This window comes from Protopterus annectens, chromosome 7.part0, assembly GCF_019279795.1.
Source record: "Protopterus annectens isolate FY-2018-M chromosome 7.part0, PAN1.0, whole genome shotgun sequence".
Classification (NCBI taxonomy): domain Eukaryota; kingdom Metazoa; phylum Chordata; order Ceratodontiformes; family Protopteridae; genus Protopterus; species Protopterus annectens.
Window position 1 is genome coordinate 1,073,425,861 of NC_056739.1, and position 25,965 is coordinate 1,073,451,825.

Below are 25,965 nucleotides of genomic sequence, written 5' to 3' on the forward strand. Positions count from 1 at the left end.
ATTTGTGGAGTTGGGGCTGAGAGGCTTGCTAGGATCATTGATCATGCTAGCTATGCTTTTGATAAAGTGAGTGTTAGACAATTCTGCAATTTGAGATGGAGATTTGCCTGTGAATGGGGTAGGGTTTTGTTTGGACCCTGGGATGAGTAGTGATGAAATGGCAGACCAAATTTTGGGGGTTGTTTTTGTCTTTGGTTAGTTATTGTGTAAAATATTGTTTCTTATCAATAGTTCATAGGTTCATAGGTTCATAGGTTCATACTAGGCTATCTGCCCAAGGGCATTTATAAGCCTAGCCCATAGTTATTTGGCTTTCGCCACCCCTTTAGTTTGAATAAAACTATGCCTATTATTTTGCTGTGCCACTGTCAAGCAGTGACACTGAAGTAATCCCTGGGGTATATCTGCGATCCCCCATCCATTGGTCAAGATTCCTCTTGAACAAGGCCAGCGAGGTGCTCTGCCTCACATGTACCGGGATTTTGTTCCACAGCATAGGGAGTCTCTGGGTGATGAATCTGTCCCTCCAGCACGTTCAATTAATAACTGTGTCAAGGTTTAAGTCTCCCGCCCTTGTGGTTCTGAGGGATCTAGATTTTTTGAGGTGAAGCATATTCATCAAATCAGGGTTTGACATGGCCTTATATGTCAGGCACAGGTCACCTCTGAGCAAGCGGTATGAGACTGAATAGAGCTGGAGTTCTTTCAGTCGGGCAGCATAAGACATATTTTTGAGACCCTTTATCCTTTTGGTGAGGAACTTTTGGGGCCTTTCCAGCTGCTGCAGGTGTCGGGTCAGATACATTCCGAATGGGGCATTGTACTCAATCATAGGTCTAATGAGTGATGAGTACAGGGGACGATGACCTCCCTTGATCTAGATGTGAATCCCTTCATGATCAGGTGGGCAATGTAGAAGGTTTTCCTAACTACTTTAGCAACATGAGTGTCAAAGCGAAGGCTATTGTCAACCTGGGTCCCCAGATCCCTGATGACTTCTTCTGTGCTCAGTGGATTGCCACCTATATGGTAGCTAGGGGTAACCTTGTTTTTCCCGAAGGGTATGACTATGCATTTCTTGGCATTTAACTTTAGGCCATGGCTCTGGCACCAGTTATCCGTTTCTGTGAGGCCCTTCTGAAGGATATCTGTGTCAGATGTGTTTTCGACTATGGCCCAGTTTGCAGTCATCTGCAAACTTTGTCAGCCATAACCCTCCTGTGTTTGCTTGTACTTCAGAAAAGTAGATGCCGAACAAGAGTGGACCCAGGACTGAGCCCTGTGGGACACCACTTGTGACAGGCTTTGAGTCTGACATGGCTCCAGCAACTCTGACCCTGTGGGTTCTGTCACTTAGCCAGTTTGCAACCCATCTTGTGATGTATGGGTTTACATTCAAGCTGATGAGTTTTTCGATGATACCTGAGTGGGGTATTGTGTCGAAGGCCTTTGCCAGGTCAAGGTAGGCTGTATGAACTGCCTTTCCCTCATCAATGGCCTTGGTGACTGTCTCAAAAAGTCAACCAAGTTTAAAAGGCATGATCTGCCTTTGACAAAGCCAAACTGGGTTGGATCCAAAGTCTGCAAGTTCCCTATGTCTTTATTTATGAGTTCCATTATGATCCTCTCCATGGCTTTGCAGATAAGGCTTGTCAAGCTAATGGGACGGTAATTTCCAGGGTCGGTGGTGGCACCGCCTTGTGAAGTGGGACCACAGTCGCCGTCGCCACTCCTTGGTGCGTATCCTGAGGTGAGGCTAAGATTAAACAGCTGTCCTAACTGCGGGTTTAATTCCTCATTGAGTTTGTGGAGCACACAGCCGGGGACACCATCCGGTCCCATGGATGCTGTGTTTTTGCTTTGGAGAGAGCAGTTCTCACCTGGGCGTTGGAGATGTTTGGGGGCTACAATCCTCTGGTATAGATATCTCTCCTTTTGGGGAGGGGAGAAGTTTGCACTGAACCTGTCAGCCAGTATGTTGGCAATGTGTGTAGGTTCAGTAATCTTCACATCATTTTGAACTAATTCTGAGCATATCTGGGAGTTTCCTCCTAGGTTTCTAACATAGCTAAAGAAGGCCTTAATGATTGTCTTTTGAGTCCTTGGCGATTTTTCTCTCAAAATTTGCCTTGGATGATTTTATGAGAGCTCTTAGTTTTTTACTTATAATGATCAAAGGTGTCTTACCTTTCAAGGATTTTGCTCTATCTTGTAGTAGCTTCCTCCTTTTTTTGTAGAGCTTGTTTATGGCTGGGGTCCACCAGACTGGACGCTTGCCTTTGGTACAAAGAGTCTTAGTTTTGTTTGGGATTGCCTGATCCATGCAGTCCTATAGGTGCTGGTAGAAGGCATTTGTAAGTGATTCAGCGGTTTGAGTAATGTTTACCACTGGCTCAGGGGCCTTAAAGGAGACCACACTAGTTTTTAGAAGTGTGAAGTAGGCTTTTGAGAAGTTTTTCACTGTGGTCTTTTTTATTTCAGATGGGGGCGGGATGAGGACCTCCAGCGAGATTAGTTTATGATCTGATCTCACCAGTGAGGGGTATACTTCCGGTGTTGAACATTGTGATCCCATGTTCGTGATGATGAGATCAAGTATGTTTTCTCCTCTTGTGGGGATGGTGATATAAGCTTTTTTTTTGCCTGATTGTGTAGTTTTGCACACTGATGTCATTTCTGGTCTTCTGCCATCCCTTCCAAGCATTGTCACTAGCTACTAGTAGCTTTTTTGTGGATTTTGTTAGCCAGGGTGCATGATTGATTTTTAGTTATCTTTGTAAGAAGTGGAACTAGGCTATTTAGGGTATTTAGAAATAGCTTATTGAAATAGTTAACCATGTTGTCTAAGGGTAGTGTTTTCAGCATGGACCAGCTGAAGTATTTTACTGTATTAATAAAGTGTTGCTGGTTGAAATTACTTAGGTTATGGGACATTTTATAGTTATGGCCTTTGGTTGATTGGGTGGTTGTTCTGCAAATATAAGTGGATAGGCGGTCACTTAAAGTGTTTGGGAGAGTACCCAGAACTGGAATATTTAGTTGCATCAGTGAATAAGATCCGGTCTGGAATGGACCCTTGGTTGTTGCTTTTAGGAATCCTGGTTGGAGTTGTAATAAGTTGTTGATTGGGAAGTCAGGGTTACATTTTGCCAATTAATATTGACATCACCCATGATTATTTTTCATTAGATATGTTTTGAGATATCCAGGACAATATATCTTCTAGGAGTGTTGTGACCGGGGGGGGGGGGGGGGTGTACAGAACTGCAGTACAAAGTTGTTTAGAATTGTTAAGTTTTAAGAAGACTATGAGGAGTTCAGCATTACTGAATTTTGGGATGGGTTTGGAGTAGGGTAGTATTATATATGAGTTGAGGTAGATTAAAGCTATCCCTTCTACTTTTTCTTTTAGTTTTGTCAGATCTTATTATATCATAACCTGGAGAGAGCAGTTTGGTGTCTTGTATATTTGGCTTTAGCCATGTTTCTGTGACTGCAAATATATCAGGAGTGTGTAACCAGACATGGAGGTCTGTTATTTTGTTACAGATGCTGCGTAAATTTAATGTGACCCAGGAGTAGAGCATTAGAAGATGATCTATTATAAGAAAGAGAAGTTGAAGCAGGTCCTAGATTTGGGTGGATGTCCTCACATTGGGGTAAATGTGAGAAGAGGGAGAGATAGTGGTAGGTGCTGATTGGTTTAATGTTTGATTTTGGTTTTAAGAGGAGTGTTAGCTTAAATTTAAAGCAGGGTTGCAAAAATCTATATTTTTCTTAGTAGAAAGGTGTGTAACTAAAAGAGAACTGTGTCCACAGAGTCAAAAACATGTTTATTTCATCATGGTTTGTTGTTTCTTGCATTTTAACACCACGCTGGGACTATTTACAGTTTTTTTTAATATTTTTATATGTAATTTCTGAGTCTGACCAGATGGGGTCTGGCATCTTGAAGTAATTTTGATTGTTTAGTCTGCCTCTAGGCATCCCACAATGCAGTGCCCATCTGTAAAAAGTTACATCATGCAGGCCTCTTTCTTCCTAAAATTCCTGTTACTGCATTGATTTTGCATGCATACCTGCTGTCTTTCAGTCAGTTAATTTTAAGTTATATTTCATGCCATTCAGTGACTACTTAGAACACAAACAGTACAAATGTCACAGAACAGACTTTCAAAGTACTTTTTTCTGCTGCTTCTTTTTAGAATGGCTAAACTTCAGTCTTTTGTGAAGCCTGAATTTTACTACTTTGTCTTATCTCCCACCCCCCTTTACACCTAACTTCACCAGGTGTCATAGTGCTAAGGATAATTTGAGCTGCTAACTGTTATGATTGACAGCTCACAGCAGGAGACTTGACTCATGTACTGTTTCCTTGTTCTAGCCTTTAAGTTCTGTATGGGTAAGGGAAGGACCAGGGAGCTGTGACATCACAGCATGGGTAGGTTTTTAGGACAGCCATGATGATGTCAATTTGGGGAGGGAATTGGCCAGAAAACTACCTGTATTCAGTGGCCTTGATGACATCAATGGATTGGAGGCTTTTTCAGGGTGGGGTAAAAGTTTTTTGAAAGTGAATCCACCACAGTACAGTAAGGTACTGTTCTAGTGAAGGGAAACAGGCAATTTAAAATATTTTAAATGCTGTGTTGTTATTTATTCATAGTAGGGAACAGAAAAGTTGAGCATTTAATAACAGAATCCTGTTATTGTCCTTTAAGTACACTGGCTGATATATTAGAATAGCTGTTTGTTTTTCAAAGCTTGTGTTAGATGTGATAGTTTTACTTTGAATACATTGGTATTATAGGTTTTGAGTGCTGTACAATGTGTTAGGAGTGAGTGAGTTAGTGTGAGGCAGAAGAGGTGAGTTATAGTAGAGTCGGGGTATGACATTTTATGAGTAGCTAATAGCAATGAAAGAAAGAGAGAAAAGAGGTCTAGAAGGAGAAGAATAACTGGGGGGATGTGTTGTGTAAAAGGATTGGGCTAGGTATAATTATTAATATGGGTTAGTTAAATATTGGTGGGGTTGTTTATGATAATAAAGTGGAAAATGTATGAATTTGGTGGGAGTATTGCAGGAGGTGTGGTTATGGTTAGAATAAATGTACTTGTAGTGGGGGGTGGGTGGGAATTTGGGGTCGGGTAGAGGAGCAGACTGGAGCAGGTTGACTTCAGGAAAGAGAAGCAAATGAGAAAAAAATCAGTGAAGGTTCCAGGTGAGCCTGAATTTTGCGGTACAAAAGAAGCTAATTATGAAATATTGTACCAGACAATAGTGTTGCTTCCTTCCTTTAACTATTTGTATATATAATTATTTTTAGTTTGTTCAATTATGCTTTGGTAGCATTAGTTGGGTTTAGTGGGCTGTTTTACAGGGTCTGATCCTAGAGGAAATTCAAATGGATAAATTAAGACTCAACTAGACCAAATTTAGAAGTTAAATTCAGTGCAGAATGTTGAAAGGACACTATGCTGCTATGGAGGAAGAGGAGGAGGATGGGGGAGGCGGTCCTCATGCTGCGTGCATGTCGGTAACTAATGACACATACAAAAAAATTAAGAGAGAGTTAGGTTGCTGCACTATAGTAAGTTCATACATGAACTGGTAATAACGCTACTTAATTAAATTCTGATTCTCTTCAAGATGAGTAGCACTGCCGTGCTACAATGTTACAGGTCTTGGTGCAGACCCATTGTTTGTCTATTGTTTTATTTTTTTTCTTTACTAAATGTCTTCACTTTCCTGCTGTGTGAATGTACAATACATATTTTGACATTTCTATTCATGTTGGTGTGTCTGATATTATCTTTCATTTTTCTTTTAAATCTTAAGCTTTTCTAGCAAAGCACTCTGTAAAAATCAGTATCGTGTTAATAAATTAATAAAAAACACACACACATAGTTAGGCAGACAGACAGACACATAGGTGACACATAGTTAGGCAGGCAGACAGACAGACACATAGGTGCTCATAGACAGGCAGATAGACACACACACACATTCACAGAGAGGCAGACAGATACACACACACACATATACACACACACACACACACACACACACACACACACACACACACACACACACACACACACACACACACACACACACACACACACACACACAGAGTTTGCACATTCACACACAAAAATATAAGTTGCCCTAAGTGCTGAAGGTTCATCTGCTGTCTATAGTACTTTCAGTTACTCAGTGTAATTTATGTAATGAATAGTAGATGCATTCAAGGATTTATTTTATACTTCTTTCCCCTAGAGTAACTTTCTTTAGTTGTTTAGTTATGCATTTATTCTAAGAGTACAACTAAGCGGTACCCTTCTTTTTCCAGTGAAGGCTAATTATATCACTTGTTATCACATTTGAAATAAAATACGTTATATGTAATTTATTGTAGTGCTGTTTTAATACTGAACTGATTCAATACTGAAGTTGCTTAAAATCTTTCATAGGAAAAAGAAGCAATTTTTACTTTTTTAATGTTACTGATCTTTTTTTTTTATTCTGTAGGTTGCGAGAATTTTATTGTACAGATATTGACTCTGAGGTCCCTGCATCCACAGAGTTTAAGAGTGGTTTGATTGATTTCACTGCTGTCAAGCAATTGATGGAGTCCATAAACACAATTCCAGGTTAGCTGGCATCCTTCCTTCCTTCCTTCCTACCTTGAGTTTTTGTTATTGGATAGCTTAGCAATGCAATAATTCTTTATTCCCCAAAGCAGCAAAATGTTATGACTGTTTTAACTGCATTGCAGTTCAGTAGAATAATAAAATATCTTGCTGCCTAATATGTTGAGGTACTGTATATTTCTTTTGGTGGTGCTGCAGTAGCGTTGTTGCCTCACAGTAAGACGCTGTCCGGTTCGATTCTCAGCTAGCACGTCTTCTGCGTGGAGACATGCGTGAATGGGTGTACCTTCGTTGAAGGTTGTGCTTCAGGCCTGGCAAGCCGGTACATAAAAATCAACTGCCAATCATTAGCGGACCGGAGTTCTGCTGTGGTGACCCCTAACCGGGGAAAAGCCGAAAGACACAAACAAACTGTATATTTCTTTTTTGCCTTCCTGGTATTTCTGTTTTTCTCTAGTACTCTTAATTGTGTGTGTATTTCAGTATTGCACACAATTTAGAATAATGACTGTGTCTGGTACACAATGGAGTCCTGTGTTTTATTTACATGGTTTGTGACCCTAAGTAAATTAATTAACTAAGTAGTTACTCATTCTGTTTTGTCTGTGGGAGCTAACTGTTTTACCCTACTGGTTAACATAGCAGAAAGTACAAGTAAAAAATGTCCTCTCTAAAATCATGAACTCAAATACAGATGTACTGGAATAAGTTGAAATGACATTTTGCCACAACCATGAAGACACTTTTTGCCATTGCTACAACATGCATCTTACTCGGATTGTAAGGATAAAACATAACAAACCTGTCCAGCAGTTTCTAACAAGACCAGCTGCATTTTTAAACACCTTTATTAAATTATCAGTTGTGGCATAGGCAAACTTACATTCAAATAAAAGTAATCAAACCATATCAACAAATTCACATTTACAAACATTATACATCACATGTATTGTTATATAATCTAAGCAACATTACATAAATTATTCAGTTCCTGCCTTCTCGTAAAACTCATTCTTGCAAAACATTTTTCTGCAGGTATCATTCCCAAAAATTCAATTTTTTTCTTTGCAATTATTCATTCCCTTTTATAAAGATCCCACTTCCTGTTCTTTTATCTCAGTTACAATATTCAATACTTCAAATATAGTTGGTTTAGATTTTGATTTCCATTTACTAGTAATTGCTTGTCTGGCAGCCACCAGAATTAAACTTAAAAAGACCTTACTATGTCTAGGGGATGGAGATCCTGTATCCCAGCTACAAAAGTAAAATCTTTAGTTACACTATTTTGCTTGCCCAGTATTCCTAACAGAGTACTTTGTAGGGAATTTTTAAAGTCTGCCAACTCATTACACTTCCAAAACATGTCTTCCCAATTACTGCTTTCTTCCCCATCAGAATTTGCCATCTACCCGAGGAAAAATGATTTGGAGTCTGCTTGGGTATACAAGTATCTATGCAAACATTTCTAGGCAAAAATAATAAATCTTCTGGATTTTTCTGCATATTTGGAAGACATACATATATCCTCCTACTGTTGAATTTCATATTTAAACTATCTTCCCAGTCTTTTCTGACACCTTCTGACTGATTCTTACAGTTATAGTGCAATATTTTATATGCCCTACTAATTATCCCTTTTTTAACAACAGCTTCTGTTCTAGATTCATTTAAAAACTCAACCAGTGCAGGTCTTTTATTTAAGATTCCACTATCCCTTTCTCCTTGTTTGTACTCTAATGTCAATCCCCGATAGGGAAGGCAGTTATTAGCCTGCAATCCAGATGTCTTCTTGGCCAGTTCCCATTCTGTTACCTTTCCTTCTATAATTGTTTGTTCCCAGTACCTTAGTTCCTTTGCCATCTTCCGCCACTAAATTCCAGCCCTCTCTTGCCTATTCTCTGTACCCTTAATTGCAGTCATCCTTATTGGCACAGTATCCTTTCACCATTTTTGTGTTGGCTTACTTCTTATTATAATTTCTGCTACTTAACGAATATAATATTCTACACGACTATTGTGGGATCTGCATCCAAAATTCCATTCTTTCCTTATTTCTTGAATTACCCCCCCCCCCCACTTTATCATTATCCCTTTCTGCTTTGAATTGTAGCTTTCTGCTTGTGTTATGTATAAGGGTTAACTATGTAGGTCTAAAATAGCCCTTCAAATCAGGTAATCCTAAACCTCCTTGCTCTATTGGGATGATCGACTTATCCAAATTGACTCTTGCCTTCTTCCATCCCAAATAAAATCCTCTGACTCTTTAATAATTACTATCCACGGTTTCTCCTCAGGTTGATATGACTATGCCTGACTTGTGTGTAAAACTAAAGGGACCAAAACATTTTTACTGCTTGTAATTTGCTATCCATATCCATAGGCAATAGCTTCTATTGTCTCAGTTTTTGTATTATCTTTTGTTTAGTCTCTTCCCACATATCATTAGCTGCCATAAGTTATAGTTATAGCTTTTGTTTTATCTTCATAAATGTTATATCCTGAAAAACAAAATGGAACTATCACAGAATGTTCCACAACACTGAGATGTCCTTTTCTGGTTCCATCAGGTACAAAATAATATAATCTGCAAATAAAGCCAACTTTTCTTGAACATGATACTAATTATATCCTTGAATTTCTGAGTCCCTCAGTTTCTTTGTCAATGGTTCTAAATATAACACAAATAACAAACGGGAACAAGGCTCCTCTGTTCAGGAGTGGCAGTCAACCAGAAGAAGGTAAACAAGACAATTTTCTGGTTGCACGATTCAGCTGTGTGTGATGAAGACTGTTATATCTGTTTGAACAACAGTCAAAAAACACACATGGAGAATGTTATTTCTAGTTGCTCCTTTACACCCGTTAGACTAAATTCGGAAGTTTTGAACTTTGAGTTCAGTGTTTTTAATGATATTAGCAACGAGAAAGTAAGCGAGATTAGTTTGTTTACCGGAACCATTTGTGATAAAACATCAACGGAAAGTGTATGTAATCATGACTGTACATTTGAAGATGCAAACAGAACTAATGTAACGAAAATGTCAAACATTTTTAATGGTACGTTATTTAACTCAATTTCATCTGACGAAAATAGTTACAGTTACAACAGTTTGGAAGCAGTATGTGATTTGCATGACGAACGTAATGTGGATGTTGTAAGCGTAGACAAGGATAACAGTTTTATGCAGACAAGTTTGTACTACGTTTTGGGGGGGTTTAATGAAGGAGAATTTGACACCTTTAGTGCCAACCAAATTAATGGTGATGAGTGTATCACAAATATAAATAAGGATACAGGTATTTTAGAAGGTAATACTTCTATTGCAGGGGTAACTGAATGTGAGGAAAATATACAAGCAATTCCAAAAGTGGATGAATCCAACAACTGCTATAATGATGATGACACTTTAATGCAGATGAGTATACACAAGGTTTTGGGCGAGTATGATGAATTGAGTTTTGACTCATCTAACATAAATAAAATCAGCAGTGAGGGATACGTATTAGACAACGATGTAAATATAGTCACCATGGAATGTGACATCCCCGCAACATTTAGTAACGATTGCATAGAAAAAACACAGATAAATCAATATATGGAAGAGTTTCAAACTTCTTACACAGAAAGTAATAATGTATGTTCCACCTCTATATCAAATCCTAAGATAATTTACAATACTACAGGAGATTATAGGCTATTTAACTATTCTAGTACAGAATTTAACATACATCATGCTGATATACTAGCAAAAGGTTTCAATTTTGTACCATGTAGGAGGGGTAATGTCGTTGACACACTTAGGGATTTAAAACTATTTACACGTAAACTAAATTTACTTTCCTATTTTGGATATGAAAAGAATGGTGAACAAGTTTCTAAAAACACTGATTTACGTAAACCAAGTTATTTTATTCCACCTTATAACAATTTGGTACATATTTTTGAAAACCTGTGTGAAATGGATATCAGACAGTTATACAAAGACAACAAAGTAGTATGTCAGAGCAATTTAAAACAGGAACATGTGGAATGTATTCAATATATAAGTGGCAATAAAAGTGTACGTGTAATGAAGCCTGATAAGGGTAATGGAGCTGTAATAATGGATAAAGTGGATTATGATAGTGAAATGTTAAGGATGTTAGCAGAGGACAACTATGAAGAAGTGAGTTTAAATGAGGTTAATAGGGCTTACAAAAATATTGATTTATCCCTAGAGGATATGTTATATCAAGGGCAAATTGACGAAGAAGAATTTTTCTTCATGACAAACAAACACCCTGTGGTTAGTGGGATCTTTGGTATTCCAAAGATCCACAAAGGTATTAACAATGTCCATTTCAGACCGATTGTTGATGGTAAGAGAAGTAAAGTGTCATTTATAAGTCAGTACTTAGATTCAAAATTGAAAAATGGCTTAAACAGTTTTCCCTACATTACTAAAGATTCTTGGCACTTTTTGGAAAAGATTAGGAACATAGAAACACAGAATGACATCATATTTGTGACAATTGATGTAGTCAATTTATTTAGTGTTATACCACACGACATCGGTCTGGAATGGTTAGAAGAGCAATTATTGATTAGTGGAGTATATGAACAAGATCAGATTAATCTATATGTAAGATTAATGGACATAGTACTCAAGAACAATTACATTTTCTTTGAAGGGTACAGGTTTCGTCAGAGAACTGGGGTGGCGATGGGGGCAGCATGTGCCCCCATATACGCCAATTATATCATGGCATATTGGGAGAACCATTTTGTGTTTAAAAGTGAATTTAAACCATATATTAAGCTGTTTACCCGTTTTCTGGACGATATTTTTATTGTATGGCAGGGAGAAGGAATAATTCTTGAGAGATTTATCCACTATATTAATCAAACAGTATGGTTTTTAAAATTTACCCATGAAGTCAATAGGGAAGAAATCAATTACTTGGATATAAGTTTAACATACAACATAAATAAGAACTCTATATCATCAAAAATTTACAGAAAAACAACATTTTCAAACTCCTATTTGCATTACGACAGCTGGCACCCGGAGCATCAAAAAAGATCAATTGTCAAGGGACAATTTATCAGGGCGGCACGTATGGTTAGTGACGAGTTAGAATTTGATAAGGAAATTAGATTTATGATGGAATTATTTTCCAACAGGGGTTATCCTAGGACTTTATGTGAAGAAATTAGGAATGAAATATTCACAAAAAGAAGAAGTGGACAGATGGAGTCCATATTGAAGAGTTCATATTCTGTCTGCATTAATAATGTCAACAATCATTCAAATTATGACTTAGGGGACGAACACATTTTATATGTCATTACCTTCAATGCAGATACGAACACCATTAAGGATATTGTTGAAAAACACTGGAAAACATTTAGCAAATTAAAAGAGTTTCAAGGTTATACTTCATATAAACCTAAGTTCATTTATCGTAGGGACAGAGCATTGAAACAAATTTTTGAGAGAGGTAAAATGTACCCGGATGCTTATGTTAACAGTAGTAGAGGAACAAATAAGTGTGGTAGATGTAGTACATGTCCCTACGTTATGAAAACAGGATGTAAACTTACAGTAAATAGTACAAGTATTAGGATTAATGGCAAGTTTAACTGTCATTCTATTAATGTGGTCTATTTAGCTAAATGTGACAAATGCATGGCATTTTACGTGGGAAAGACATGTAGGAAATTTAGGGAGAGAATTAAAGAACATGTCTTGGATATTCAACATCAAAAACCCACTAATGCCTTAGCTCGTCACACAATTGAACACAATGACCACAAATTTTCCTTTTGTGTACTAGAACAGTTAGTTCAGGATCCACAGGGTAGGTTAACTGAACACCATTTAGATGTTTGTGAAATCAAATGGCAGATGATATTGAATGCACATTTTACTCCAGGGTTAAACGAATTTATAACTATTAAACCATATCTTAGGCTTAAGAACATACTAGGGAAATAATTACATTTAATGGTTATCCGGTATAACAGACTAAGTTTCACATTGAATTATATTACTGGTTAGTGGCATGAATTAAATACAATTTTTCATATCAATAATATTACAGGTAGCATCCATTAGAGTTCAGAATAATGGTTGAGTAACTACAGAATATGTATAAGGATTTTTAATATAATGTATTAGGGGTTTTTTTACATCATATTTATATATTATTTACACAATACACATGTTGTTAACATACACATTTGTATTTTTAATATATTTTACTATTACAAAAGTGTAAGTTTAAATGGATACATAGTATTGTATTTTTAAGTTGAGTGTATGAGTGAAATCATTATGCTGAGTTAATTAGAACCACAATATGGTGTAATTAATTAATTTATACAATGATTAGTATAAATTAGGTGATTACCAACACTCTGAGGAAGTCTTACGACGAAACCTAGGTCAGTGTTGGTTTGCTGTGGTCTGTTGTTTAATAAACCTTTTGGGAGAACTTCGTGCCTTCGTGAATTATTGTATTGGTCCTCTGTTCAGACACAACGTATCAGAGAGGAACCCTCCCACTTTGATTTTTGCCTCCAATACCTAATATATCCTTTGAATTAACTTTATTATTGTATCAGGAAATGCAAATGCTCCCATTGCCCTTCTCATAAAATCCCAACTTAGTCTGTCAAATTCTTTCTGTACATCAAGAACCATCAGTAACAGAAGTATTTTCTTACATTCTGCTTCTCTCTGGATCATCATTGTTTTATTAATGTTGTCAAACATCTGCCTCCCCTCCACAAAACCACATTGGTCCATATCTGTCAATTTTGGCATCGCCTTTGCCATTCTTTAAGCCATTATAGACATAAACACTTTGCGATCATGATTTAAAATTGAAATGGGCCTATATGAATCTGGATCAGATGGGTCTTTAAACTCTTATGGTATTATAGCCACCACAGCTTTGTTCCAGGATGCTGGTACCTCCTCTCCTTTTAAAATGTTAAATAAAACTTTCCAGATCTTTATCACTGTCTTCCCTCCTAGCTTCCAAACTTCCACTGGAATACCATTTATTGCTGGAGATGTTCCTTCAGATTGGTTATATGTCACCATTTTTATATTATCTGTCCATATCTTAACTGTTAGTTATTCAGCCTCATCTACATCTAACCTTGACATTTTTAAGTCTTTCATGAATATTTTCATTTGTGCTTTTTCCTTGATTTCCCCTCTTCTCTGATTTATACAAATTTTCGTAAAATTTCTGAAATATCTGTAATATCTCTATAAGATCTCTGGTTGTTTTTCTTGTTATAGGCTCCCTAAGTTTGTGAACAACCTTTTCTGGTTTCTTTTGCCTAAGTCATTGTGAAAACGTTTTTGTGCTCTGGAGTTATTATGAAAAAAAAAAACTGTTGCTTAGCAGCAATCTTTCTAAACTTTCTGCATATTATCCAGGTACTCCCTTATTTTCTCTTCAGCACATCTTCTTGTTCTGTGAGATTCCCCTTATTTTGTAATGCTTTAACCTTTGTCAGCCCCTCTAAATAATTCTTAATGACTTCTTAACCAGATCTCTTTTTCTTTTCTTTTTACCCTATTTTTTAAGCTCCACTTACATTTTATCAAACTCACTAGCTACAAATTTTGGAATACTTCTGTCTTCCCTAATAACTCCTGGATAATTTCTGCTACCATTTCCTTAAATAGGAATAATAATAAGTAGGTGGGGAAGTGCCAGTGCCTCATCTTTGCTTCGTTACCATGCCTTTTTATCTTAGTAATTATTGGTACATGAAGTGAAATTGGATGTGTATCAATTGGATGTGTATCAAATTTCTCAGTTAAATGGACATGTTCCTGTGAAATATAATTTCTGTCAAGTCTAGCCCAGTTATTGTACCTTGGAGAATAATATGTAAATTCTCTATGAGTTCCTCCTACTGAAGTTACATCTTTTATACCAAATATATTCATAAATTTCTTTAGAACTCTAACCTCTTTTGTTATATTTTCCCTTCTAGCCCCCCCCCCCGATACATCCAGATTTGTTGCATATCAAATACCAGTCCCTACCTATAAGTAATATTCTCTTATAAAAGCTGAATGCTTCTCCCAAACATTTTTAAGAACCAAAATAGTAGCTTTATGTGGAATATAAATGCATGCCAGTAAAATCCTTATCCCTTGCCAGTGGCCCCTTACATCTACAAATCTGGGATTATTATATATTTTTTCCTCTTCTATCACTACTGGAGCTCCTCTACCAGTTAATATAAGTACACATCTTTTCCTCTGTTCCTGATATACTGCAGAATATCTATCCTGAAACCCTTTCTTTATCAAATTCACATGCTTAATTCTTTCCAAATGTGTCTCTTGTAGCATTGCTATTCACACTTTGCATTTCTTAATATAATTAAATATTCTTTCATTTTTGTCTATACCTATGAGATCATTCACATTCCAAGATAATATGAAATGTGTCACCATTATGGTAAGAAGTCATTATTTCCATCTATTTTATATATATATATATATATATATATGTATCTATATATATATATATATATATATATATATATATATATATATATATATATATATATATATATATATGTATCATCCCAAAGACATGCTGTAGGTGGATTGGACACTCTAAATTGGCCCTAGGCATGAGTGCGTGCGCACGTGTGTGTGTGTGTGTGTGTGTGTGTGTGTGTGTGTGTGTGTGTGTGTGTGTGTGTGTGTGCGCCTTCTGTGGAAGGTTGGGCAATGGGCTGGCAACTTGACACCGTAAACTCCACTGCCAATCATGAGTGGACAGGTGATCCGCTGTGGTGACCCCTAACCGGGAAAATGCCTAAAAAAGAAGAAGAAGATATATATATATATATATATATATATATATATATATATATATATATATATATATGTATATATATATATTATATGATAGCTTTTTTAAATGTCTGTTTCCAGCTTTTCTGATACGTGTACCCATTAATGTTTGGTAGGTTGATCCTTTATACCATTTTTTTTCTTATCACCATCAGCGGAACCTATGTCACATTTTGCAAGACTTTCTGTTTTAATAAAAATGCTCAAACAAAAAACACACACCCAAAACACCCTTGAAATCTATTAACTTAATGCAAACACATAACTATGTACATCTACAAATAATGACATGTAACCCTCCTAATAGGAACATTTGTGCCAAAGAGATAGCTGGTCTGCAAGAAAAAGTAAGTGAAAAAAGAAAAATGTAGTCCTCTGTTGCATCCTGAAAGGCAAGCTGCAACATTTATTGCTAAATGGAAACTTTTTATTATATTTGATGTTCTCATATTTACTTTTTACCATTTAAAATTTGTTATTAAATTAAGCCAAGGGTGTTAATTGAGACAGTCACCTATATCACCTATGCAAAAGTAAGAAAAACATATCACAACTCAACATATATTATGATCTATGTACCTTTACATACCATCCCCCACCTCAATGACCAAATATTACAGCATATTAACTTAAACATGCTTTTGTCTGGCTTTTCTTCTTTTTTTGCACTGTAATGCCTACATTTCTTAATAGCAAAAAGAAGAAAGAAAGTGAAGAGAAAGAAGAAGAAGAGATAAAGGCACCTGTTTACTTTTATCACATACAAGAACATCTAAAAATGTACTATAAAATATGCAATTTATATTGTAAAAAGGTGCATAGAAATACTGTTAAGAAAAGAAATGGTTTTACTTACAATTACCTTTTTCCATCTTCTTCCCTTCCCCTCAGAGTCCTTCCAAATATTAATGTCATGAAGACAGGCAAATGATTTCAGTTCCTCACAAGTCTAACAAAGTCAACAAAAGTCCACTCTTTCCACTTATTCTTATAAAGCTGTAGTTCACAAATGCAACTGATGCTTTGCAGTTCATAGGTTCATAGGTTCATAGGTTCATACTAGGCTATCTGCCCTAGGGCATTTATAAGCCTAGCCAGAGTGTGTATGGCTTTCGCCACCCATTTTAAATTAATTTTGCTATGCCCTTTTTCGAGGTTAGTATACTGCGCTTCTGTTTAACAGTGACACAGAAGTGATACCCGGGGTAAACCTACGATCTCCCATCCACTCATCAAGATTCCTCTTGAAGAGAGTCAATGAGGGACTCTGCCTAACCTGGACTGGGATTTTATTCCAGAGTGAAGGGAGCCTCTGGGTTATGAATCTGTCCCTCCAGCATGTCCTATTTATTTCAGTGCTGAGGTTTAAGTCCCCCGAGCGCGTAGCTTGATGGGATTTGGATTTTCTGAGGTGCAGCATGTCCATTAATTCCGGGTTGGACATGGCTTTATAAGTCAGGCACAGATCGCCTCTGAGCAGGCGGTATGCCACTGAGTAGAGCTGGAGTTTCTTTAACTGGGCAGCATACGGCATCTGTTTGAGCCCCTTGATCCTCTTGGTGAGGTACTTTTGGGGTCTTTCCAGTTGCTGCAGGTGTCTGGTAAGGTACATCCCAAAAGGGGCATTGTACTCAATTATGGGCCTGATGAGGGATGAGTAAAGAGGCACGATGACCTCCCCTGATCTAGATGTGAATCCCTTCATGATTAGGTGGGCTATATAAAATGTTTTTCTAACCACTTTGGCCACGTGGTTGTCAAATGAGAGATTGCTATCAACTTGGGTCCCCAGGTCCCTAATTACTTCTTCTGTACTTAATGGATTACCACCTATGTGGTAATTTGTGGCACTTTGTTTTTGCCAAAGGGGATGACTATACACTTTTTGGCGTTTAGCTTGAGGCCATGGCTCTGGCACCAGTTGTCTGTTTCTATGAGGCCCTTTTGGAGGATGCTAGTGTCAGCTGGAGAGTCTATTATGGTGCCCAGTTTGCAGTCATCTGCGAACTTGGTCAGCCACAGTCCTTCCATGTTGGCCTGTACCTCCGAGAAATATATACCGAACAAGAGAGGTCCCAAGACTGAGCCTTGTGGGACGCCACTTGTAACTGGTTTGGAGTCTGACATGGCTCCAGCTATTCTAACCATGTGGGTTCTGTCCTTGAGCCAGTTTGCAACCCATCTAGTGACATAGGTATATGTCATACAGTCTCATATGTATTCATTAATTTCCATGTTGCTTGTCTTCTTCCTGTTCCTCTACAACTCCCATCTCCCATCTCCAGATTCTGGTTTAATGTTGAGGTACTCCCAATACCTATGGTCAACTCCTATGGTTTTCTCTGTCTCTCAAGTATTTTCTTTTGGAACAGTGGAAAAGGTTTCACTGGCAAAGTTTCTCTGTGTTCTTCACTATCAGAAGAATAAGAAGCATTTGCTTGATGGATCACTTTTAGTTGGATAGACTTTTGCATTTCCTTCTTAGCCTGTTCTGCATAAAAAATTACTTTGATCCTCCAGGAAAAAAATATTCTAAAGACAGCTGGATACAGCAGCAGGACTCTCATAACTGCCTCTCAACATTCTCTGATTATTGGATAAATTTGTTTCTCTTCTTCCTGGGTAAAGTGAATAGTCATTTTCCACAAACACTCCACTGTCTCCAACTTTTAATACTTTGTCCTTTTGCCATACTTTTGTCAGGATCAACTCTTTCTGCTGGTAGGATTGCATCTTTACTAATAAAGGTCTTGGCTGCTTTCTCGTGACCAGATTTGAAGCATATGCATACTGTGCCCTTCAATTAACAGTTCCTGCTGTGGAATACCAGTCCAGTTACTTATTTGTGCCTTCATAAAATTAATACAGTCTGTTTCTTTTAGTTTCTCTGGTACAGCTGAAAATCTCAGATTTCCCTACGTGCTCTGTCCTCTAATTCTAGCATTTTTGAAACATCTCTTCTTGAGCAGTCTCATACTTAGACTTTTCTTCGTTTTGACTTCTGATTTTTGCCATGTTATCAGTTCATCTAAATATCTATTTAAAGCTTCTTCCATTTTTTCCAGCCTTTTGTTATTCGAGTTGATATACTCTGGTGTTTTGTTTAGTTTAATCAGCTTTGAGCACATTTGACTTATTGTCAATGCCATGTCTTGCACCAAACCTGAACTGCTTTTTGCTGAACAGCTGCAGGATTCTTCACAGTGTTTTCATGTCTCATTTTCTAGTTGATTTTCTTTCAGGCTCACTTGGTTTCTTCTTTGCAGGCATCCAGGCAGTATACTTACTGGCCAGTAACTGACTTTTACTCATGCTGACAATATCACTGGCTAATTTTTTTTCAGATCCTGTTTTCTCACTGGGAGAGCTGAAGTTAAGCTGTTGATTAGTGTGCAGCCATCTTGGAAGTCCATAAGATTGCTGCATTGTTTTTCGGTAACATCATTTCCATAGCCAAATATGCTTTTTTTTCCTAGCATGGGAGATAAAACTGTAGACAATATTAAAGGTGAGAGACTGCTCACCTTAAATATTAGCTTTGATATTTTGGATTGACACTATCTCTTTCATATAGTTCATTTTTCTACCATGTATCTTCACACCTTTTCACTGCCATGTGTGTTCTTTTACAACAGGGACTGATTTTCTTAAGCTGTTGCTGTTCAGGCCTCCTCTTACAAATGTCTCACTGTTACTTCTTTAGTGCAATAATATCGAAATACATTTTTGATGCCACTAAATATGAATATCTTTAGCACTGAATAAGCAGCTGTGTCAAACAAGGGGCCCAGCTGTAGAATCAGTAAGCAAGAACAATGATTATATTTGCACTAAAATTTCATTACCACCATCATATGTAATAGTGGAATTATTTCAGCTAGTGGGATTGATTTTCCTAGTACCTTATTACATACTTTAAAATCGTTGCATTCTTTTTAACTTATTAACTTACCTTCTGCATATCATCTGGCTGCAATGGTTATTGAAAATAGAGCTGTTACTCTGCTGAGTGTAATGTAAATAAGTTTAAGTAATATTGCACTGTTACAACTTGCTGCTGTTGTATTGTTGATCACTGCTGATAATACTGCAGTGCCACTAAGTATGATGGTAAGTACTTTTGCACTAATATCAGTCACTGATACAAGATAGATAGAAACCAAATTAACTTTTTATCTCACTTACTGATTGCACTTCTTTAATCATTCAAGAGATCCAGGAGCAGATCCTGCAATGCAGTAACCAAAGGGCAGTCAGCACAAGCAGTAAAAGTGTATCTTAACAGTGCAATCCAGTACTGTCTAGTACAGTACTTTCATGGGTAAATGAAGCAATTTCTGCTTTTCTAATGTTACTGATTTCTTTTTATTCCGTAGGTTGCAAGAACTTTATAGTACAGATAATTCTACTGTAAAATAAAACAAAAAAATTCAGTAACAAACACACACACACACACACACACACACACACACACACACACACACACACACACACACACACACACACACACATACACACACACACACACACACACACACACCTAAAACATAGACCACTTTCACCACACCAGCTTATGCTGAGGATGTTGTGAACACTGCCCACACCTCCTAAGACTAAGGGGTAGGAAGCCTCAACAATTGTTTCACACAGCAACACACCTATTAACTTTTTATCTCACTTACTGATTGCACTTCTTTAATCATTCAAGAGATCCAGGAGCAGATCCTGCAATGCAGTAACCAAAGGGCAGTCAGCACAAGCAGTAAAAGTGTATCTTAACAGTGCAATCCAGTACTGTCTAGTACAGTACTTTCATGGGTAAATGAAGCAATTTCTGCTTTTCTAATGTTACTGATTTCTTTTTATTCCGTAGGTTGCAAGAACTTTATAGTACAGATAATTCTACTGTAAAATAAAACAAAAAAGTTCAGTAACACGCACACACACACACACACACACACACACACACACACACACACACACACACACACACACACACACACACACACACACACCTAAAATATAGACCACTTTCACCACACCAGCTTATGCTGAGGATGTTGAGAACACTGCCCACGCCTCCTAAGACTAAGGGGTAGGAAGCCTCAACAATTGTTTCACACAGCAACACACTTACCTTTACCCTGCACTTCCATTGCTACAACACATGCCTGTAAGAGTCAAAAGAGTGCAGAATCCAAGCCATTAAAGCCCACTCAGACTGCATCCACTCAAGTTAATGTTTTAGTAATAGGTGACTGTATTGTCAGGCATAGCGACATCACCATCACCAGCCCAGATAAGAATAGGGTGAGAGTTTACTGTCATTCCAGAGCTAAGATCAGATATATAGCAAGGGCTCTTAGATTCCCCCATGTTGGCAGATTTGATTATGAGTAAGTAGTAGTCTATATAGGAATCGATTACCTTCAGCTCTCTATCCACAGGGACATGAAGAAGGATATGAGTGAGCTTGTTATACGTGTATCCAAGGCAGGAAAGACTCTGGTCTTGAATGGTATTTTGCCATCATTCAAAATGATGTAGATATTCAGAGACAAGATAATTAGCTTTAATAATTGTCTGTGTGTCTATATTAAATCAGCGAACACTTAAAAAAGGGAACGCTGATTTATCGACCCCATGTAAGCGAAAGCTTACTATCCTGAACACTTAGAACAGTGATTTTTTTCCAGGGAAAAAAAATCGCTGTTCCAAAAAAGAAAAAAAAAAAAACTTTAAAACATTACCCCACCCCACACACCCCCCCCTACTTAAATATACCAACTCCAAGATCACACTACAGTGATGAAAACAGCAAAATAACGAAGGTGGCCAAGCGATTTCTTTCCCAGGGAAAGAATTCGCTTATATGTCGTTTCGCTATTTTGCTGTTTCACGCTTTCAAGTTTGATTAAGACACATTCGACAGAATGCGTCTTCGATCATATAATAGGGAACCTTGTCTGTGCAGCTAGTGTCATTCTGTGAGAGTAAATGGTTGACAAGCCTTCAGCTTTGACAGAGATGGACTGCACCTTTCTTACCAAGTCTTTTACATTCTGGCTGAAGTTTTGCTGCTCTTATAGTGCTTTTTAGGCAGAGACCTTCTGATGGACATTCCAACCTAGTAATCTCTAATTCCGAGCACATACTAAAGTGGATCTATTCAATGCCAGCAGTGTTAAAAATGCCTGAATTTATGGTCCTCTTGCAACTTGAGTGCATTCATATATGTGTAGTTACAGAGGCTTGGTTTCAAACCACTGAAAGCACTCTTCCATTCCTCAGTTTAGTGCTTATCATGCCTTCAGACCTACTGGCAGTTGCAGGGAAGTATTAGTGTTTGTCAAGGATATGATCACCTTGCTACTGATTCTTCATGATATCAGATTTGAACTCTTAGATGTCCAAATCACCATAGAGTAATAGTTACTTCACAGCAAGCTATAACTCACCTGGTATGCCTGCTTCTGCCCATTTTAACTATCTTAACAGCGTAGATGAAATCCCCATTAAACCCAGTACTTCTCTATTGGGCAACTTCAGCTATCCTTCAGTAAACTGGCTACCCTACACTGCGCACTTGTACAGCTAGTTAACCATCCTACTAGGGGGCCAAAAGGCCCTTGATCTCGTCATCAAAAATATATTAATTTCTTACATACTTCCACATGTACATCTTCCCTCATTAAATAAGACCATAAATCAGTGACCTTTTCCTTTAAAACTGGGGCATTCCCCCTGAAAATATCTCTAGTTTAGGGACTTCTCAAAAGCAAACTGTCTTTGATTATTCGCTGACCTAAATAACATTTGTTTACTCCTCCTCTGACAGAGGTTATTACTAATGCTGCTGCCTGTGCATCAGACTGCTGAATATAAATCCATATGTTGTGCTGTGGGTAACTGACTGGTTGACTGATAGAACCCATGTAGTTAGTTAGAATATCGGGTGCCACGTCTGAATGCAAAAATGTTGTTTCCAGTGGTATACCATATAACTCAGTGTTGGACCCTCTTGTATTTGGTACCTATTTCTCTGACCCTCAGTCTAACACTCCTAGCCTATTGCTATCTAAGCTTGTAAATGACTCTCAATTAGGTATTGTTATTTGAACTTCTGCTGACTCACACTTGCTTCAATATGAGTTAGACCATAAAACAATTGGTAAAAAGATAATGGTTCAAACTAAATGTAAACAAAATGTATTATAGTTAATTTTGGTAAGACAAATATTCATATCATACCACATAGGCAACATATCCATCCATTCAGGTAGTCTTGTAAGGGATCTAGATGCTTTATTTATAGGTTCCTAGGCTGGTACTAGGCTATCGGCCCTAGGGCTTATACAAGCCTAGCCATAACAATTCCCTGGATATTTCTTCCCACAATATTTACTTCCCTGGACCCCTGTCTAGCAGGGCGACTGACGTGATCCCTGGGATGAATTTTCTATCTCCCATCCTATCATCAAGGTTCCTTTTGAAGAGGGCCAAAGAGGTGCTCTGCTTGACATGTATGGTCAGTCTATTCCAGAGTATGGGGAGTCTCTGGGTTAGGAACCTATCCCTCCAGCATGTTTTGTTCATTGTGATGACAAGGTTTAGATCCCTGGAGCGTGTGGCTCTGAGGGATTGGGATTTCTTTAAGTGGAGCATGTCCAACAGCTCAGGGTTTGGCATGGCCTTGTATGTTTAGCAGAGATCGCCTCTGAGTAGATGATATGCCACAGAGTATAGCTGGAGTTTTTTTAGATGATCAGCATAGGGCATCTGCTTTAGGCCTGTGATTCTTTTAGCGAGGTATTTCTGTGGCCTTTCCAGCTGTTGCAGATGTCTTGTGAGGTACATACCAAACGGGGCGTTGTACTCTATAATGGGCATAATGAGGGATGAGCACAGTGGGACAATGACCTCATTTTTTCTGGATGAAAATCCCTTAGTGATGAGGTGTGCCACATAGAATAATTGCCTGACTGTTGTGGTGATGTGGTTATCGAAGGTGAGACCACTGTCCACCTGTGTCCCTAAGTCTCTCATCACACTTTCGGTGTTTAGTGTGCTGCCAGCTATATGGTAATTCATGGGTACATGTTTTTTTCCCAAAGGGGATAGCTATACATTTCTTGGCATTAAGCTTGAGCCCATGGCTCTGGCACCAAGCGTCTGTTTCTGTAAGGCCTTTTTGTAGAATATCCACATCATTTGGGGGTTCAATAATGGCTCCCAGTTTGCAGTCATTTGCAAACTTTGTTAGCCAGAGTCCCTTAGTGTAGGCCTGTACTTCAGAGAAGTAGATGCCAAACAAGAGCTGTCCCAAGACTGAACCCTGAGGTGCTCCACTTGTCACTTGTCTGGAGCTGGATTTGGAGTCAGCTACTTTTACAGTCTGGGTTCTGTCAGTAAGCCAGTTGGCAACCCATCGAGTGACATAGGGATTTATGCACAACTTAGTAAGTTTATCTATGATTCCAGGGTGGGGAGATGGTGTTGAAGGTTTTGGCGAGGTCCAGATAGGCTATGGGGACCGTCTTACCCCATCCAAAGCTCTGGAGACTGATTTGAAGAAGTCAATCAGGTTCAGGAGACAAGATTGACCCTTCACGAACCCAAACTGGGTGGGGTCCAGTGTTTGAAGGTTGCCAATGTCTTTTTTTATAAGTTCCATGATAATGCGTTCCATGCCCTTGCAGATCAGGCTCGTCAGACTGATGGGATGGTAGTTCTTGGGATCCAAGGTGGATCCCCCCTTGTGGAGTGGGATAATTGTAGCTTTGCACCTCTCAGTGGGCACGAAGCCTGAGGTGAGGCTATGATTAAACATGACACTTAAGTGAGGTGTCAGTTAATTTTATAGTTCATGTAGTACACAGCCCGGGATGTCATCTGGTCCCATGGATGCTGTATTCTTAGCTTTGGAGAGTACGGTTTCTACCTGTGTGGTCGTGATTACTGGAATTTGGCAATCTTTTAGTATTTCAATGGGCCCTTTAGGGGGTGGGGTGCAAATTTGGCACTAAATTGATCTGCCAGGATATTGGCAATATCCTTGGGATCAGTATATTTAAGGCCATTCTGTTGTAGCTCAAAGCATATCTGAGCATTGCCATTTAGATTCTTGACATAACTATAGAATGCCTTGTGGTTGTTTTTGGAATCTTTGGCAATTTTATTTTCATAACTAGCTTTGGAGGATTTTATGAGGGATCTCAGCTTCTTACTTATGCTGGTAAGGGAGTTTTTTCCATCCAGGGACTTTCCTTTTTTTCTGCAACAGTTTCTTTCTCCTGTTGTATAGTTTGTTTATGGCAGGGGAGCACCAGATTGGCTTCCTTTTTTTTGGAGGAGAGCGTTTTGGTTCTATTTCGGATGGCATGATTCATGCATGAGTGGATGTGCTCGTACAGTGCCTTAGTGTAGGATTCAGCAGTTGAACTTTCAGCTCCCATCTGCATGGGTGTCATGAAGTTTGTCACTTCAGACTTGAGTAGCATGAAGTTGGCCTTGGAGAAGTTTTTTACTGAGGTTTCCTTACTGGGGGTGGGGGTGGGTTGTGGATGTCAAGGGTGATTTGCTTATGGTCAGACCTGACCAATGAGGGTGTGACCACTGGTGTGGAGCATCTATCTCCCATGTTGGTAATGACCAGGTCTAGGATATTGGAGCCCATGGTGGGACAATGGTTTAGTTGATCCAGGGGTGTTGGAATTTATGAATTCCAAGAACTGTTGGGAAAAGGTGCTGGTACCCGAGTAGTTTTCCCATTTAATGGCAAGGTAGATAATGTAACAGCTAAGGATTCTTTATAATGTCCATTTCTTTTTTGTTATCAAGCTAATCAGCAAAATCAGGGTGATTTCATAATTCCTTATCTTTTTTACTATCATGCCTCCATAGTAGTTCAGAAAGTGTTTTTGTCTGGCTCATCTAACTTCCAAAAGCATTTCTTTTAGATACAAACAGGTCTTAATTCTCCTTTGCTTATCTCTCATCAGGCCTGTTATTGAATATTATGCCCATTTTGGCATATATTTTTCTAAATAGATATCTATATCTCTCAACTGTCCAGATTTTTGCAGAATGTCCAGATCTTTAGCTCATGTCTTTGGTCTGGTCCTCATAAATTTTGTGTTTTTCTGGATTTTTGTGGCAAATTAGTGAGGACTGAATTCACTAAATAAAAACAGGCATTTGAATTTCAGGCTTCATATCCTTCAGAAAATTCATGGGAACACAAGATATTTTATTCTAACAACTGTCTAAGTTGATAAGAGCAATATTTAAAATTTGGCCCTATTTTGGGGGCTCTGTCCCTCCCCATTATCTTTGGCTTTGCCCAGATTTTTTTGTGCTAAGAGGTTGAGATGTATTTATATATCTCCACTTGAGATATCTCAGAGATTTCTAACTAAAAATCTCAGTG

The 25,965-nt window shown here is 38.1% G+C and overlaps 1 protein-coding gene across 1 annotated transcript in view; it reads left to right on the forward strand.

Moving 5' to 3' along the window:
* FSD2 (fibronectin type III and SPRY domain containing 2) overlaps positions 1-25,965 on the forward strand; it is a 362,733-nt gene that overhangs the window by 127,378 nt on the left and 209,390 nt on the right. The window contains exon 6 of the mRNA XM_044077640.1: positions 6,533-6,654. Within this exon, the coding sequence (XP_043933575.1) occupies positions 6,533-6,654 (122 nt within the window). The remainder of the gene's footprint in view (positions 1-6,532; positions 6,655-25,965) is intronic.